This window comes from Leptopilina boulardi, unplaced genomic scaffold (genome assembly GCF_019393585.1).
Source record: "Leptopilina boulardi isolate dan_hultmark-lab unplaced genomic scaffold, ZJU_Lbou_2.1 LbouV2_376, whole genome shotgun sequence".
Taxonomy (NCBI): Eukaryota; Metazoa; Arthropoda; class Insecta; order Hymenoptera; family Figitidae; genus Leptopilina; species Leptopilina boulardi.
In genome coordinates this window covers 965,495-982,391 of record NW_026137947.1, presented here as the reverse complement: position 1 = coordinate 982,391, position 16,897 = coordinate 965,495, and the positions used below count along the sequence as shown (strand labels likewise).

General features: G+C 29.4%; 5 protein-coding genes across 9 annotated transcripts; 2 read left to right on the top strand and 3 right to left on the bottom strand.

The window, feature by feature from the left end:
- Positions 1-133: 133 nt before the first annotated feature.
- LOC127287851 (endonuclease III-like protein 1) lies at positions 134-2,786 on the bottom strand. The gene is made up of 2 exons (XM_051314973.1): positions 1,964-2,786; positions 134-1,888 (listed from the first exon to the last, which is right to left on the bottom strand). The coding sequence occupies exons 1-2, from the start codon at positions 2,495-2,497 to the stop codon at positions 1,484-1,486; spliced, it is 939 nt and encodes a 312-aa protein (XP_051170930.1). The 5' UTR covers positions 2,498-2,786; the 3' UTR covers positions 134-1,483.
- Positions 2,787-2,917: 131 nt separating this feature from the next.
- LOC127287867 (DNA topoisomerase 3-alpha) lies at positions 2,918-12,456 on the top strand. 3 transcript variants are annotated; one of them, XM_051315004.1, is made up of 12 exons: positions 2,918-3,196; positions 7,316-7,486; positions 7,569-7,912; positions 7,982-8,100; positions 8,181-8,527; positions 8,610-8,898; positions 8,979-9,477; positions 9,551-9,896; positions 9,978-10,509; positions 10,608-10,860; positions 10,959-11,272; positions 11,385-11,878. In XM_051315004.1, exons 2-12 carry the CDS (start codon positions 7,406-7,408, stop codon positions 11,423-11,425), a joined length of 3,165 nt encoding a protein of 1,054 aa, XP_051170961.1. In that variant the 5' UTR covers positions 2,918-3,196; positions 7,316-7,405; the 3' UTR covers positions 11,426-11,878. The 3 variants fall into 3 exon arrangements, with proteins under 3 accessions (XP_051170961.1, XP_051170960.1, XP_051170958.1); XM_051315003.1 differs by lacking the exon at positions 2,918-3,196 and adding an exon at positions 12,308-12,456 and having other exon boundaries at positions 7,095-7,486; positions 11,385-11,438; XM_051315001.1 differs by lacking the exon at positions 2,918-3,196 and having other exon boundaries at positions 7,095-7,486.
- On the bottom strand, positions 3,219-6,974 carry LOC127287869 (uncharacterized). Of its 3 annotated transcripts, none has more exons than XM_051315007.1 (4): positions 6,822-6,974; positions 6,163-6,441; positions 5,718-5,915; positions 3,219-5,570 (listed from the first exon to the last, which is right to left on the bottom strand). In XM_051315007.1, exons 2-4 carry the CDS (start codon positions 6,412-6,414, stop codon positions 5,319-5,321), a joined length of 702 nt encoding a protein of 233 aa, XP_051170964.1. In that variant the 5' UTR covers positions 6,415-6,441; positions 6,822-6,974; the 3' UTR covers positions 3,219-5,318. The 3 variants fall into 3 exon arrangements, with proteins under 3 accessions (XP_051170964.1, XP_051170963.1, XP_051170965.1); XM_051315006.1 differs by lacking the exon at positions 6,822-6,974 and adding an exon at positions 6,510-6,803; XM_051315008.1 differs by lacking the exon at positions 6,822-6,974 and having other exon boundaries at positions 3,219-5,516; positions 6,163-6,805.
- LOC127287870 (protein chibby homolog 1) lies at positions 11,807-12,745 on the bottom strand. The gene is made up of 3 exons (XM_051315009.1): positions 12,332-12,745; positions 12,117-12,232; positions 11,807-12,031 (listed from the first exon to the last, which is right to left on the bottom strand). The coding sequence occupies exons 1-3, from the start codon at positions 12,513-12,515 to the stop codon at positions 11,942-11,944; spliced, it is 390 nt and encodes a 129-aa protein (XP_051170966.1). The 5' UTR covers positions 12,516-12,745; the 3' UTR covers positions 11,807-11,941.
- Positions 12,746-12,893: 148 nt separating this feature from the next.
- On the top strand, positions 12,894-16,185 carry LOC127287868 (85/88 kDa calcium-independent phospholipase A2). Its single transcript, XM_051315005.1, has 3 exons — positions 12,894-13,416; positions 13,764-13,854; positions 13,934-16,185. Exons 1-3 carry the CDS (start codon positions 13,196-13,198, stop codon positions 16,007-16,009), a joined length of 2,388 nt encoding a protein of 795 aa, XP_051170962.1. The 5' UTR covers positions 12,894-13,195; the 3' UTR covers positions 16,010-16,185.
- Positions 16,186-16,897: the final 712 nt, after the last annotated feature.

Genomic DNA, 16,897 nt, shown 5'->3' with positions numbered 1-16,897 from the left:
AACTTAGTAATAAAGTGAAAAATGAATAATTTTACAAAGTTAGAAATATTCTTTTTCTTATTTATTGATCCTTTGATGATCAGAATGCCAGTGTAATTTATAAAAGTACAAAACTAGTAAATAACGTAAAAAATCGCGATGATGAAGACGTGTATATTTCAAATACACAAATTGTAAACAAAAAATCGTATATCAAATACGTGACTGGCGAATATATATATATATAAATATAAAAACAGATCTAATATTATTCCAGTCAAAATCAACATCCCTTCTAGGATTTTTTCCAATTCGTCAAACGATCAGAATTTTATTGATTGTTCGATTAATAATAATAGTTAATTACCAATTCAATGCGAGATCAAAAAGTGTAAATATAGTAAGAGCTTGATGATGAAAAAATGAAATATTAGTTAATTAAAGCATCTACGGTATAAATATTGTAAATAATTATGTACGTATCGTAATTGCGTATATATTATCAATGAGTACCGTCCAATTGCGACAAAAATAAACTAGTAATAATTGTTTATAATTTTCTCATCTCGAACAAACTATCATGATGGTAATTAGTAACTTAAAATTAATATTAAAAAACAAATAATACACCAAATAATTTACAGTACTTAAAGACTTTAAACTATTAAAAAAAAGACTGATTCGAATATTTTTTAAAAAAAAATAATTATTTATTATCAACGAGAAAATTCATGTTGGAAAATTTTCCAATTTTTAAAAGTAAAAAAATTTCACTTCACACATAATCAAAATAGCTATAAGTATCTTAATATTCATGAAAAAAAACAATATTTATAGCACATAATTCGAGATGTAAAATACTCCTTTTTGTACGTTTCAAAATATATATCTATAAATATAAAAAAATACGTATAATTGTGGCTTTTAGACGGTACTCCGATTTTCTTAAGCGAATCTCGCGTTTTCAACTGCCAAAAAGTGTGAAATATTATTAAAAAAAAAAAAAAATCTGTCAATGTATTAAAAATCAATACACAGCTTACAATTCAACAACTATGCTATGTGTATAAAACCTGAAATACAAAACTTCCCAATGAAGAACTGTAATTATTGTATCTGTAATTACATTATAAATAAAATGGTAATCAAAAAATGTCCTTTCGCCAATAAAACAAAAAACCCTGTTATTTAAGTTTGATGGTTTTTATATTTTTTACTCGAAAATTAGAAAAAATATAATTTATATGGATTATTAAAAGAAATCTTACGAAAAAATATTATATAACAAAATGTGTAATTTAAAAAAAAAATGATATTAAGAAATTAATGTTTGATATTAAAGGAATTAATAATTTAAATTAAACTATAAATTATAAAGTTGCATTCACTCTATAATAAAGGGAAAAAAAGGAAAGTTTATAATATTTTTTCGTAAGGATTAGTAATTACCGCATTCATTATAAATTGTTACAAAAAAAAAATAATATTTCTTGAAAATAATTTCTTACTTTTTATGTACATTGTTTTTTCTAGCAAACGGACAAATTTCCTTATTGAGACACTCGGTACATTTTGGTCTTTGTGGCGTGCAAACAGTTTGACCAAAACCAACAAGAAGATGATTAACATCGGCCCACAATTCTTTAGGAAGCCAAGATTCTAATTCTTTTCTCGTATCCTCGGGAGTTTTAGTTGTTTTTTTCGCCCATCCCAAACGATTTGTGATACGATGAACGTGAGTATCAACACCAATTCCAGATATTTTATCCCAAGCAACTTGCATACAAATATGAGCCATTTTAGGACCAACTCCCGGTAATTCACATAATTTCTCAACAGTCTCTGGTATATCACCATTGTATTGTTCCTTTAAAATTGTTGATGTTTTCTTTAAATATTCCACTTTACGCTGAAAATTGAGAATATTTTTTATTTTTAAAGTAAATTATTGAAAATAATTATTACAAGTGAAAAATTGATATACCTTCCAAAAGCTAACGGGATAAATGAGTTTTCCAAGCTCTTCATCAGATGCAGCAATAATTGAATCAGGAGTACAACCAAAATCTTTAAGTCTTTGCATTGCAGCGTGAGTAACTTGATCTTTTGTTTGACTACTTAACATTAATGCTAATAATGATTGATATCTAAAAATTGGTTTGCTTGCATCGGTATCGGCACATTTATGACAACCCATTTCATCAACCGGTGCAGATTCATCTTTTCTCATTTCTCTAATATTTTTTAAAAGTGCTTCCCAATTTTTTGGCATCCAATTCCCATTATTTTTGGAAGAAGGTTCATTTTCAATTTCTTTTACATCATCATCACATTTTATTTTAATTGGAGAACGTTTTTTTAATTTAGTTTTTACTATTTTAGAATGTTTTTCATCTTCATCATTGTTATCAAAAAATTGCGAAGTTTCCGATTGTAAATCATTTGATTTCTCTGGAGTTTTTCGCGTACGTAAAGATCTTGTCTTACTTAATGTTTCTAATTTTAATTTCTTGCTCATATTTTATAAGTATTCAACTTTTTATAATTAGTTTTTTCAATTTGATTTTAACTTTGTTTTGATAAACACATGTGACAGCTAACCTCAAAAACAATACTTTCTTTCACTCTAATTAGCAGCACCAAATAACTTTAAGTTTTTCTGATTTTTCTTTTTCACTTTAAGAGAAAATTAATTTATATTTTTAGTGTGATAATTTAATTGAATTAAATAAATTTATTGTTACTTAATTCTTTTTAATGCACAAAATAAAACCGTTTGTTTTGATTAGTGTTAGTTTCATAGTTTGTCCGCCATTTGAATATAGATGGCGCCACAATAATTTTTTTAAATTTGTGCGCGTTTAAACAGCCAATGAGCGTTATCTTTTTGGACAACTGTCTTGGAAATAATGGAAATGTGTCTTAATGATTTATTCTCGCGTAAATTTGAAAAGAGTCAACATGTCAGTATATAAAATAAACTATTTCAGTTACGTTGTATTTAAATAAAATTTTTAGCAATTAATAGTAAATTAATGACATTTAAAGTGAAAAACTATAATATATTGGAATCACAGCATATCAGTCTTAATGACAACAATTAAAACTAATGGAACTTTAAGGTTATGTTGACTTTTCTTCTGTACAGTGTTTTCGACATTTCCGCACGGATTATCATTAATTAAATTATATTATCAAGGAATAAGCATCAAATTCGGTGAGTAAATTACAAAAGTAAATATTTTTAAAGCAATTTATTAGCACTTATTTAACGTCCTATTTATAATAACCAAAAACAAAATTCGTGAGGTATGTTTTAACAACTGCTATAAAACAATCATATTATCCAGTAGCTAGTTTAATATTTTACAGGTGATAAATTTTATGAATGAAACAAAAATAGTTGTACATAATTTCTAAGTTCATTTTTGTACAAATATAATATATACCTATATATTTATTCAAAACAAAGAACAAAAAAAAAAATGTTTTATCGTGCACATAAAGCGAATCGCTGTCTTGAGAATTTTCTTATTAACAAGTAGAAGTGAAATATTGTGTAATTTTTTTATAGTATAATAAATTTTTGAAATATCGTTAAATCCTCATTACAATATTAAAGTAGTTTTTACTGGAAAAATTGTGATACTTCTTATAAATATTTGAAAATTTTGTTATATAGATTAAAAATGAAAGATTATGATTTAGAAATAATTGTCGAGAGATTTTCGCACTCTCTCTTTATAAAATCGTTGTTTGGACGGAGTTAAAAAAATGTTGTGGACGTACGAATTTATTTTCAAGTTAAAAATTAGATACAAGTTTTCGTTAGTAAATAAAAACAAAAATAAATAAATTTAGGCATTTCAATATTAGAGGTGCGAAAATTGTGGAGTAGAAAAATCTTGTATAGTCATGGGGGTAATCACACAGTTGTAAAAAGCTGTGGATAAATTATTCTTATTATTAATGAAATTTTAATAAACGAAAATTCATGAATGAAAATTAAATCTTAAGAATTCTACAATAAAATAAAGATTGTATGTAATAAAAAATATTCAGTCAATCTATAAACATTTTGTTTGTGCAACCGACAGCGGAACTTAAAATCTTTCACGTGATTTTTATTATTCAAAATAAAAAACCGGACAGAAAAGTCGGTCACAAACATATTTTCAAAAAATACATATAAGTAAAAAATATAATTAAATCACTATCTTAGTTCTTAACTAAAATTAATGATATTTATAAAAAAAAGTATCCGATTTTAAAAATAGAAACTTTTATATTAAAAACATTTTCTCTGTTTTGAAAACAATTTTTACGTTTTAAAAACATTTTTCTTTTTGCATTTTAAAACGATTTTTTGTTTTGGAAACAAGTTTTGTTTCTTGAAAAACATTGTTTTGAAATGTTTTCTTTTTCTTTATGCTTTTAGAAACATTATTTTGATTAAAAATTAAACATTTTTTGTTTTTAAAAACATAAATATATTTAAGTTAGGGATTCACTTGGAGGAGAGTCAGCGAATGAAAGCTCTCGGTAATGTGTCATTGCATGTAGGCATTTTTAAATTCTAAAAATTCGAAGCTTAAATTATTATATTTATACATAATACGGGTGCACTGTGTGCAAATTGAAAAATTATCGAATAATTTTGCATGAAAGAGATGAAAAGACAAGGATCAAAGAATCTGCATTACGAAACAATCCAATTTTGAATTCGTGCAATTTTTTTTTCTTAAAGAACAGCTAATCGAAAGGGCAATTTTTCAAAAAGTTTTTCAACCTAACTTTGTTATGCAGAACTTTGTCGATTGTCTATGCTTCATTTATTAAGAGCAGAATAATTGCTTTTATCATCTCATTTAGTCTATTCTCATTTCTCCTTCCAATCCTCTAACCGGTTTTTTTTTCACTGTCTCATAAAATAATGAGAAACTATTTCTAAAATAGCGACTAACTAAAAATTGTGAAATATATGAGAATATTTATATGTAAGAAACCAGATATTATCTAATATCTAACAATTCTGAACGAATGATCTAACGGCCTAAGACTATATTGAGCAGAAGTTATGTAAATTTTTTTTTTACATAGAATTAATGCTCCTTGATAATTGGAATTATTGCGATTTTCATTGTAAATCAAACTTCGCGAATCTTTTGAAGTTTGAAGAATTTGAATTCTACTTTATCTAAGTCAAAGGAAGCAGCATTTGCAATCTGCGAAAAATAATCAGTGCCCGCGGCCTCTTTTTTTTTTATTAATTGAGACAAAAAATAAAATTATTTTCTTTATATACTTGATGTTTGATACCCAAGAGCGATGTGAGACATTCATCCTGGTATTTGACTGGTGACAATATTGTTACCACCACCTCCTGATGCAGTTGGTGGCGATGATGGTTCTTGCATAAGTGTATGCGTTTCCTCCTCCTGATCGGATAATGGCAATGTGACTGGTGTCTCTCGTGCCTCCGATGATGATGATTTGAGTTTCATTTGACTCGGCAATTCAGTGAGAACTGGTCCATACTGCGAAGTGGAACCCACCAGCAAGTCAGTGGATGGATTCAAACCGCCCAACATCTTAATAGCAACGCGTACAAAAAAATAAAGTAAAGGATCGAACAAAGTGGGTTTTGAGATGCATGGCGTAAAAGAAAAGCAAAAAAACCTATTGCGTATGCGATATTAAGCTATACATATACGAAAATAGAAATTTTAAAATTATACCTGTCCACCACCACCGCTCAATCCCCCCCTCGGGGATTTACTTCGTCGGAAAAATCGAAGCCACACCCAAATAATGCCCAAAAATAATCCAAAAAACATCATTGTCGCGCCCACTGCCAATGATCCACTGGAACCACTTCCCACGTGTTCCTCAACTTCTGTCGTTGCATCTTTCACTGGCGGTGTTTTCTTCTCCGTCTAAAAAATTAATGAGAATCAGTAATTGCTTTTAAAACTATAAAAATTTCTAATATCCCAAAAATAATTCTCTAAAATCGATTTTGCCGTTTTTATATAATTTCTATGCAGAGATGTATATAAATAGAAGCGTGAAAAAAATCAATGTCATTCAAAATACGTCTTTTTTTTTTTTTTTTTTTTGTAAACCGACTCTGTACTATTATACAAACAGTTAATGTAATTCAAAAATAGTATACATAATTACATCCTGAGCTTTGTTCTTTGTTGAATCATCGTCTGATGCTAGATTAACAATCAATTCTGTCAGGCCAGCGACAAAGATACAAAATGAAACAGATAAAAGAAGCCACTCGAGCCATTTTCTCGAGCTGAATTTATGTCTTGAAAAGAGTCTGGAGAAACTATTTCTTAGACCACTTGTTATACGTGGATCTCTTCCATTATCATAGGCATAGCCCACTGTTGTTGGTTGATAAACAGCACTGCTTTCTGGCATATTTGCAAATTCTTCTTATTCGTTTTCCTAGAGAAAAATAAAAAGATTTTCACTTTTTTCTTTTAATGCGCACTCAACAAATCACACATATATACTTTTTGGCACAATGCGACAATTGTCTCGGGGAATTCTGGGACACCACTTTACCAGGTGCAATGAAATCAATGACGAGATAATTTCACAGATAAATGAACACAGACTTTTATACTAGACCGATCATTTCGCGTAAGATGCTGTGTAATAATTTTTTTATTCTCCTTGTTTAAATAATAAAAAAAAACTTGTTATTTTGCACTCGAAAAAAAAAAACAAGACTTCACGCGAACAATGGTTTTTCCATTGTTGTGTGTGATGACCTGCGTCAGCGTACTACTGTAATTACAAACCCATATATGTATAGATATTACCTTTCAATATTTTTTTATTTTTGAAATTAGTGACAGGAAAAATACAATATTATTTATAATTGTAATATTTTGTATGTGTCCCGTATTTTTGTGACAATAAAAAGTACACTATATTTCTGACAGAAATATTAAAAAAAAAGAAAATATTAACTTATTGAGGTTAGGTGTCACAGTAAAAGACGAAAAATATGTTAGCGATAGTAGCAAACCTATAGTGAAAATCTCGAAACTAAAATTGTCATCTTCTGCTCGTCTGATAATCGTCTGCTATTATGACGCGACTAATAGTCACAACAAGTGTTACACACGTGTTGTTAAAATGAAAATAATTTAATATATCACTTTCCAAATAATGAAAACAATAAGAATTTTCACTAATACATAAAAAAAACAATAATTCACATTAAATACTTAATATTTGTATAATGCTAAAAATTTATAACCTCAAAATAGTGAACAAATGATTATTAATGATTCGTCTTTTTTATAAACAGTTTTCGAGATTGTTGTTTAATGGCAAAAAAAGTGTGAATAAAAGAAGGATTAGCCTTTCATTAATATTAAATCAACAAAAAGAGAAAAACATGAAAGTTCTTAATGTTGCTGAGAAAAATGATGCTGCTAAAAATATAGCAAACTGCATTTCACGTGGTGGTAATCGATGGGTAAGTTGAAATTTAAATTTTCTTTATTATTATGAATGAATTATTTCACTTAACCAATAAAAATTCTATTCTATTCTTTCAGAGAGATGGTTTATCAAAATTCAATAAAATCTACGAATTCAATACACAATTATGGAATCAAAATTGTCAAATGTTGATGACATCGGTGTCGGGTCATTTATTAACTTACGAATTTGTAGGAAATTATCGAAAATGGCACGGATGTCATCCTTTAAGTTTATTTGAGGCTCCAGTTGTAAAAAATTGTCCCGATGATTTTATTAAAATTAAACAAACACTGGAGAGAGAAGTGAAAAGTTGTAATGCTCTTATCATTTGGACTGATTGTGATAGAGAAGGAGAAAATATAGGTTTTGAAATAATTAAAGTATGCACTGCCATTAAACCCAATATTAGGGTCTACAGGTAAACAATTTAGAAGGATAAGTTTAAAACGAAAAAGTATCAATATAATGTAATAAATTTTATTTACAGGGCAAAATTTTCTGAAATAACAAATCAATCGATAAGCAGAGCTCTTGCAACTCTCGGCGAGCCAAATAAAGCAGTTAGTGATGCTGTTGACGTGAGAAGTGAATTAGATTTAAGAATAGGTATTAAATGTTTTACATTTTATTTTTCTTTAATTTATTTAATTGTATAAATTGTATTTATTAATTGTATGCTTGTGTAGGGGCTGCATTTACTAGATTTCAAACATTAAGACTTCAAAAAGTATTTCCTCAAAAATTAGCAGACATGTTAATTAGCTATGGAAGTTGTCAATTTCCTACTCTTGGTTTTGTCGTCGAGAGATTTCTTGCTATTGAACGATTTCAGCCGGAAACTTACTGGAAAATAAAAGTGCTTGACGTGCGAAATGATCTTCATGTTGAATTTAGATGGGCGCGAAATAGACTTTTTGAAAAATTACCTTGCCAGGTTCTTTTTGAAATGTGTCAAGAAAATCCTGTTGCTACTGTTGAAAAAGTAACGAGTAAACCAAAAAGTAAATGGAGACCATTGCCTTTGGACACTGTTGTATGTTTTTCTTTGCTCATTATAATATATTATTTTCGTAAATGTTTTGTATGATTCAAAATTTATTTTTATTTTTTAATAGGAACTCGAGAAATTAGGATCACGAAAACTTCGACTTAGTGCAAAAGAAACAATGCAAGCGGCAGAGAAACTTTATACTCAGGGTTTCATTAGTTATCCACGTACGGAGACAAATATTTTTCCCAAGGAATTAAATTTACAACCCCTTGTACAACAACAAACAGAGAGTGGAAATTGGGGTGATTTCGCTCAACGTGTTTTGCAAGATGGAATTAATCCTCGGCAAGGAAAAAAGAGTGATCAAGCCCATCCACCTATACATCCAATTAAATTTGCCAATAATCTTCATGGTTTGTTTTCATTTACTAATAATAAATTGCATTTTTTTTTTTAATTAAATATTTCATTCTTTAAAAATTATTTAATTTAGGAAATGAAGCAAAAGTGTATGAGTTTGTTGTGAGGCATTTTCTCGCATGTATTGCCAAAAATGCCGAAGGTCAAGAGACAATTGTTGATATTGACATTGCTGGTGAGAAATTTATTGCCAATGGTTTGCAAATTATTGCAAAAAATTATTTGGACGTTTATGTTTATGAAAAATGGAACGCCAAAGAGATACATGCCTATGAACAGGGACAAAACTTTAGACCGACTAGTATTGAAATGCCAGAGGAGAAAACTTCACCACCAAATTTATTGACTGAAGCCGATTTAATTGCCTTAATGGATAAACATGGAATTGGCACTGATGCAACACATGCTGAACATATTGAAACAATTAAAAAGCGAGAATACGTTGGTCTTACGGCTAATCAACATTTTATGCCTGGAAAATTGGGTATTGGCCTTGTGATGGGTTATGACAAAATGGGCTTTCAAATGTCCAAACCCAATCTTAGAGCTGAACTTGAAAATGATTTAAAATTGTAACTATACTCTTTAATATTTAATTATTTAATTTATTTTAGTTTTTTTATTGGAAAATTTATATTATTGCAGAATATGCGAGGGACAAAAGAATCCAAACGATGTTCTCACACGGCAAGTAACGAAATATCGAGATGTTTTTAAAATTGCTCTTGAACGTGCCAATTTAATTGACACTTCACTTGCCGAATATCTTGACGATGTTCCAGTGGCTACGGCTGACATTGAAATTCCAGAAGTTGCGATGAATCCCACTATTTTGAAATGTCCCCGATGTGGTTTCGATATGACATTGAAAGATCGAAGAAATCAAGAAGGAAAATACATAAGTTGCATGAATTTTCCAGCGTGTAGTAACGCTATTTGGTTACCTTTGGCCGTTGTGAATGTTGAAGTTCAAGATCAAATATGCAATCAAGTGAGAAGAAAATTTTTATAATGAAATACAATTCTTTTTCTAAAATGAACTTAATTTTTTTTTTAAATTACAAATTTTCAGTGTCCAGGAGGAATGCACAAATTAAAATTTAAATTTAAACCTGGAGCAATGCCACGTTTTGGCGTGGAGTACACGACATGTATTGGTGGTTGTGACGAGATATTTAATGACAGTATGGATATAAAATTAAACAATGTTCGAAATACCGGACGATCAAATGATTCAGGTTATCAAAGTTCGAATAGCACACAACGAAGTTCTCAAAGTAATTCGTCTAGTCAGAGAAATAATAATGCCACTAGTAGTACAAATAATTCACGATCAATGTCACAAGCGAGACAACAACAAAGTCAAGGAAATTCAAATAATACAGTTCAATTTAGACAACCTGAGAATACACGACAACAAAATGGATGGTCAAGACAAAATAATCAAGAAACAAGGACAAATGTTGGGATGGTCACGTCAAATGCAAATAGTAATTCAAATATTAGTCAAAATTGGGGTTCTGTAGATGATGGTTCAGCAATTTTATGTAACTGTCATAATCCTGCTATTCAATTAACTGTCAGAAAGGATGGACCAAATATAGGTATTTTAAAAATTTTACTAAAGAAATTAATTTTCAATGGCGTTCATTTAAATAATGGCTGCCTTTAATTCTTAAAATAATAATTTAAAAATTCATAGGTCGACAATTTTTCAAATGTGCTCAACCACAAGGATCGGGTTGTAATTATTTTATGTGGGCATCCAGTGATGAAAATAACAGTACTGGAACTCAACCTCCTCCTTCAGGGGGAAACACGTATAATCAAAATACACAAAATGACTGGCGTAATAATTACAATGCACCAGGTCCATCAACAAATTGGTCAAATAGTAATAATTTGAATACATCAGGTGACAATGTTACTTGCAATTGTGGTCAACCTGCTAAAAAGTAAATTATTTAATATATCTAAAATTTTTTAAAAAATAATAACATTTTTATAAAAATAAATTCATTTTTTTTTATTTTGAATATTTTTCTTTTATTAGATTAACAGTTCAGAAGGAAGGAGTAAATAAAGGACGACAATTTTATGGGTGTCCGAAAGGAATGCAGAGTACTTGTAAATTTTTCCAATGGGCCGACGAAACAAACGCAAATGCAAGTTACAGAGGAGATGATGATGATGGAGGCGGTGATGGAGGAGGAACTTGGGGTGGCGGTAATAGAGGTGGTGGAAACTGGGGAGGTGGAGATTGGGGATCATCATCTTCGGGAAGAGGTCGTGGAAGAGGTGGAAATGCACCTAAAAAACCACGAGCTCCAGGTGCTAAAAGAAAATGCGGAATCTGTGGAACTGAAGGTACATTTTGACGATTATTTAAAAAAATATATATTTTCGAGGAATTATCCTCATATAATTAGGATATTTTAAAAAATTATTTTATCTTTGCTGCTTTTTTTTGTTCTTGCAGGTCATACGAAGAAAACATGTCCTCGAAATTCAAGAGATTGATGTGTTACACAAGGTACATTTTTTTTTCAGTAAACAGAATTTTTTAAAAAAGTTTTATTCTGAGAATCGAGTCATATTGACAAGTTTTATTAAACTACACGAATGAGAAGTTTAATTATCACTGTGATTTCGTTAAAAATAGTATACATTTAAAATGATTTTGTGCCTTTCTTAGGTTAAGGATACACTTTTAACTATATTTCAGATAATTAAATTTTTTTTCACTAGTTAAAGAAAATTGGATATTTATACTAAAAAAGGAAAGATCACAAAATAATTCAAATTCATGTAATATTTAACATAAATTAGTTTAGAGTTTAATAAGTTACAATGAATTATGAATTATTTGTGATTATTTTTAAAATGTACGTATACTGTATATATAGTAAAAGTGAAATTAGCTTTTTTATTTTTGTAATAAAGTATTTCATAAAATATAATAATTCATTGATATATATATATATATATTAATCTTTAGATTTCGATAGATTTCCATTTTTATTAAATATCGAAATTTTAAGTACCAGCTCGTTTAATAGATAATTGACTCCTAAGCCTTTCAATTTCTTCTTTCTCTAAATTACCCTCAGCTGTTGCTTCAGTTAACTGAAAGTAATGATTTATCTTTAAAATTTTATCTTTTTTTTTTGTTTTTAAAAAGTGCTTTCATTTACAACTTTGATATTCTTACCATGTCTAATACGATTTCAAATTTTAGTTTCAGCAAATTATTTTCCTCTTCTAATTGTTGTATTTCTTTTTTTAATATTTCGTTTTCCTTAAAAGTACCTCCAATTTCTCCAGTTTCTAAAATATAAATAATTCGTTATTCGATATTAAATTTCTTTTTTAGTGAAATTAATTTTTTTATTTATTTTTTAGAATACGAATTTGTTGCATTCTTACCAGGAATCCATACTCCATTTTCAAAAACAGCTTGCATTTCTCCCAAACAAATTCTAATCGGCCCAACTTCGGGTCCCAATTCTTTTTCTAATCTTTTGGGACTGAGATTTGTGTTTGACAATGACACAGGAGCCTTTCTTGGTGGTGTTTTTTTTGGTGAGAATTTACTTGAAAATAGAGGCATTTTTATTGTTTTAATAAAAATTCTATTTTATTTCAACTAATGAGAAAAACTTCTTAACATAAAATTATTAAAGTTGAGGTTATATTTTAGAAATATTAGAGTTTTATTTTAAAAACATAAGTAAAAATTGATGATATCATCATTTAATATATTATAATTATATTCTCAATCACTATACATAAATGTGTCTCATTAACAATTAATTATAAACAATAGGTATTTTAAATGAGTTGTTTTTGTTTACTATTTTGACACTGACAGTCACGTGGTTACCATGGTTACGTATTTACGTCGGTAAGAATAATTTGTTCTGTTTTACCATCTTAAAGATGGCGCTGTTATCAATCAGCTGACACATATATATTGAAAATTGGCGGTCTGTCATTGATCCGTGATGTCACATTTTTATCACATTTCTTTCCTTTTAGTCTAAATATGTGTGTTTAAAGTTCAACAAGTCTATCTTTAAAATTTTCCGTAATGTTTTTTTTAATTTATTAAATCATGTTATTTTAAATATTGAATATACAAGTTTTGTGCAAACATTTTTTGCTTATAAAAGCAGTTGTCGTGTTAGTATGCAAATTACTGTTGCACCTTGTTGACTGCTTTATTTTTTTGTCATTGCATTGACGTTTATAGTTTATCAGTCATTCTAAATATTCACATTGACAATAACAATGGCGTGGCTTGGAAATATTGCCAGCAATATGTTACGAAATGTTTTCGTTGAAACTGCCGAAGATGTTGTTTTAGAGGTTAGATCAGATCAGTACGGTAGTCGACATGTACATTGTCGTGAAGACGGAGTTGTTTTATATGATCCTGGAGAAAAATATAAGGATAAATATGAAATTGTTCTTCATAGACCTTGTACCGAAACGTTACATCAGGCCTACAGGTATAATCATATTTTTCATTTCTTCATAACTTGGTATATTTATATTTTTACTTTTTTTCTATATAAATAAATAAATTTGATAGTAAAGTTTTTGAGTAAATAGAATGTAGTTTTATCTCTTTTTAAATATTTTAACAGTAGAAAGATAACAGGAAAATAATTTAATTATCTTTTTGTTTTTATCTTGAAAAAATTTAATCCCGGAAAATTTGAATATAAAAATGTTTGTTCTAATTAATCAAACGTTGGACAATAAATTATAAGATTAATTATTTGCCATGCTAGTGGTTGTTTAATATATTTATTATTTTCTTTTCATGCATTTTTTTCGTAATGGAATGATACAGTCTATTTCGTTCTCAAAATTTGAAAATGACGGAGACAAGATTTCTGATTTTTAAAGATAAAGTTCCAATTCTTGTGCAGCTGTGCAGAGAGGTAATTTTATACTAAATTAATAGACATATTATTAAACATTAAATTGTAAGTGAAATATAAATTATTTTTAATTTTCAAGTTAAGCAACACGGGAAAAATTCAGAGACTATGCAGTACACTGGTGGAGCATCCAACATGGAATTTGGCTCATTTAGCAGCACATCTATTACTCTACGAAGCCTTCTCGCACGACATTGTGAACAGTCAATTAAATAGCAGCGATCCAGAAACAGGAGTTTCACCCCTTCAGGTAGCGATACAGACAAATAATTTAAAAATCGTACAAATGCTAATTGAAGCAAAAAGCTCTCTTGAACATTTGGACAACAATCGGAATACTGTCTATCATTATGCAGCATCATCGACAAAAGATATTATAACCATCTTGGGCTCAGGTCTTCCTAATACATTAAATAGTAAAAATAACGAGGGACATACACCAATGCATGTTGCTTGTCGTAGCGATAAACCGGAATGTGTTAAAGCACTTTTATTAATTGGTGCTGATGTCAATATTCCTGCTTCCGAAGGTCAGCCATCGAGTCCCGGTTATGTGGGTGATTTTCTTCATAAAAAGCCAAATGTTCTTTATCCAGAGGACATGAAATTTGGTGGTACTCCATTACATTGGTCAGTTAGTCGAGAAGTGATAAATGCTTTAATTGAGAAGAATTGTGATATTGATGCACTTAATTTTCATGGTCGTACGGCTTTACACATAATGGTTCAACGAAAACGATTAGAATGTGTTGTGGCTCTTTTGAGTCATATGGCTAATGTAAATATCACCGATGATGAGGGAGATACACCATTACATATTGCCGTTGCCGAAGCAACACCAGCGATTGTTCAAATTCTCATTGGTTTTATGGCTGATTTAAATGCAAAAAATTGGCTAAAACAAACACCACGTCATCGAGTGAATCTCGATAGTAATGATGGTAATAAAATTTTGTACATTCTTCATGCGGTAGGTGCTGAGCGTTGTGATAAAAATACATTTGGTTGTCACAATGGTTGTAAATATAATGAGGATTATAATGGTGTTGCTCCACCGGAACCACCGACAGCCGTTCCACGTACAATTCTCGATCAAATGTTATATGTTGCAAGTATGGAGAAATTGGCGTCTAAAAAACGAACACCATTGCGTGGTGGAAGATTATTGTGTCTTGATGGAGGTGGAATTCGAGGATTGGTACTTGTACAAACTCTTCTTGAGGTGGAATCGGTTCTTGGTAAACCGATAGTTGCTTATTTTGATTGGATCGCTGGTACATCAACGGGTGGAATTCTTGCTCTTGGTTTGGCAGCTGGTAAAAGTTTGAGAGAATGTCAAGCACTTTATTTTCGTTTAAAGGAGGAGGCATTCGTTGGTATGCGACCGTATAATAGTGAGCCATTTGAGAAAATTCTTAAAGAATGTTTGGGTGCCGAACGTGTTATGACAGATATTCATGGTCTCAAAGTGATGATCACTGGTGTTCTTGCTGATCGTAAACCAGTTGATTTGCATTTGTTTCGTAATTATGATTCACCGAGTATTTTAATGGACGTGCCGACGAGTATGAAATTTAAAGAGACTCTTGATCCAAAGGAACAATTATTGTGGAAAGCGGCTAGAGCAACTGGAGCGGCACCTTCGTATTTTCGGGCGTTTGGAAGATTTTTGGATGGTGGATTAATTGCGAATAATCCAACACTTGATGCAATGACGGAAATTTATGAATATAATTTGGCATTAAAAGCGACTGGTAGGGATGATGAAATTGTTCCATTGTCGGTGGTTGTTTCAATTGGAACGGGATTAATTCCTGTGACTCCCTTGACGGAAATTGATGTCTTTAAACCGGAAGGATTGTGGGATGCGGCAAAATTGGCAATGGGTGTTTCGACACTTGGACATTTATTGGTTGATCAGGCTACTGCAAGCGATGGACGAGTTGTTGATCGTGCGAGAACATGGTGTTCGATGATTGGAGTTCCTTATTATCGATTTAATCCTCAATTAACGAAAGAAGTTGCCATGGATGAGAAAAGTGATGTTATTTTAGCTGAAATGATATGGACTGCTAAGGCTTTTATGCACGCTAATAGGGATCAAATTAAAGAATTAGCCGCTGTCATGAATTCAATGGCTCAAGGCACGGATTGATGATTGCTGAATAGTGAACATTTTTTTTTAAACAAGCAGGTTCAATATTTTAATAATTCAAATAATTAATAAATGCACAAACATAATTTTTTTTTTACCTATTACGCTTTTGTATTTTCTATCAAGGAGGTGAGAATATCTTTGCAATAATTAAATGATATTTGATAGTAAATTAAGATTTGATAAAAATTAAAATAATTCATTTGAAATAATCTCTGTCAAAAGTCATTGGAAAATTGAATACAATTTACAGTAATTATATTTTGAATTTAAATACGGTAATTTAAATTTATAATCTGTCGTTAAGTTTGTTTCTTGAAAAATAATTTAAAAGAAATGATAAAATAAAATTATTGATCGTTAAAATATTTTCAACTTTTGATAGTGATTGTCGAAGATGATTTATCTTAATGAACAATTTAGACTTTTAAAAGTTAATGCCTTTAGATAAATTCAAATGCCTTTTTGTAAATATTGGCTTAGATTATTTTAGATTTCAGGGTGCTACAACTACGTCAACTTGTAGGAATTATTATAGCGAATTCAATCACAAAATGAAAATTAGTTAATTTATTAATTATTAAATAATTAATGAAGATTTTGATCTGAATTTCTATTTAATATAAATTACTGATTATTAATAATATTAATTTATTAATTATTACTTTTTAATAATAATTATAATTAATATAATAATTAGTTAATTGAATCATTGAATACTATTGATATAGACCAATTCGTATTTTTTTGGATCCAATTAATTAAATTTAAATTAATTCAGTTCCATCCGAATTTCTAATGAAATATGAATAATTTTATAAATGAGCAAGCTTTGTAAAAAATCAGCTCAAAAAAATCAATAATGTTTTTAAAACCAAAAATTAGATT

Bases quoted from the DNA above. Each gene is read 5' to 3' on its own strand.
- LOC127287851 (XM_051314973.1), bottom strand. From the start codon at position 2,497: ATGAGCAAGAAATTAAAATTAGAAACATTAAGTAAGACAAGATCTTTA. The intron at 1,889-1,963 runs GTATATCAATTT...CTCAATTTTCAG, and splicing joins ATCCCGTTAGCTTTTGGAAG to CGTAAAGTGGAATATTTAAA.
- LOC127287869 (XM_051315007.1), bottom strand. From the start codon at position 6,414: ATGCCAGAAAGCAGTGCTGTTTATCAACCAACAACAGTGGGCTATGCC. The intron at 5,916-6,162 runs GTAATTATGTAT...TTAATTTTTTAG, and splicing joins CAAAGAACAAAGCTCAGGAT to ACGGAGAAGAAAACACCGCC. The intron at 5,571-5,717 runs GTATAATTTTAA...GTTGCTATTAAG, and splicing joins TGAGCGGTGGTGGTGGACAG to ATGTTGGGCGGTTTGAATCC.
- LOC127287867 (XM_051315003.1), top strand. From the start codon at position 7,292: ATGATTCGTCTTTTTTATAAACAGTTTTCGAGATTGTTGTTTAATGGC. The intron at 7,913-7,981 runs GTAAACAATTTA...TTTTATTTACAG, and splicing joins CCCAATATTAGGGTCTACAG to GGCAAAATTTTCTGAAATAA. The intron at 10,861-10,958 runs GTAAATTATTTA...TTCTTTTATTAG, and splicing joins TGTGGTCAACCTGCTAAAAA to ATTAACAGTTCAGAAGGAAG.
- LOC127287870 (XM_051315009.1), bottom strand. From the start codon at position 12,515: ATGCCTCTATTTTCAAGTAAATTCTCACCAAAAAAAACACCACCAAGA. The intron at 12,233-12,331 runs GTAAGAATGCAA...TTTATATTTTAG, and splicing joins AAATGGAGTATGGATTCCTG to AAACTGGAGAAATTGGAGGT. The intron at 12,032-12,116 runs GTAAGAATATCA...CATTACTTTCAG, and splicing joins TTGAAATCGTATTAGACATG to TTAACTGAAGCAACAGCTGA.
- LOC127287868 (XM_051315005.1), top strand. From the start codon at position 13,196: ATGGCGTGGCTTGGAAATATTGCCAGCAATATGTTACGAAATGTTTTC. The intron at 13,417-13,763 runs GTATAATCATAT...GGAATGATACAG, and splicing joins ACGTTACATCAGGCCTACAG to TCTATTTCGTTCTCAAAATT. The intron at 13,855-13,933 runs GTAATTTTATAC...TTAATTTTCAAG, and splicing joins TTGTGCAGCTGTGCAGAGAG to TTAAGCAACACGGGAAAAAT.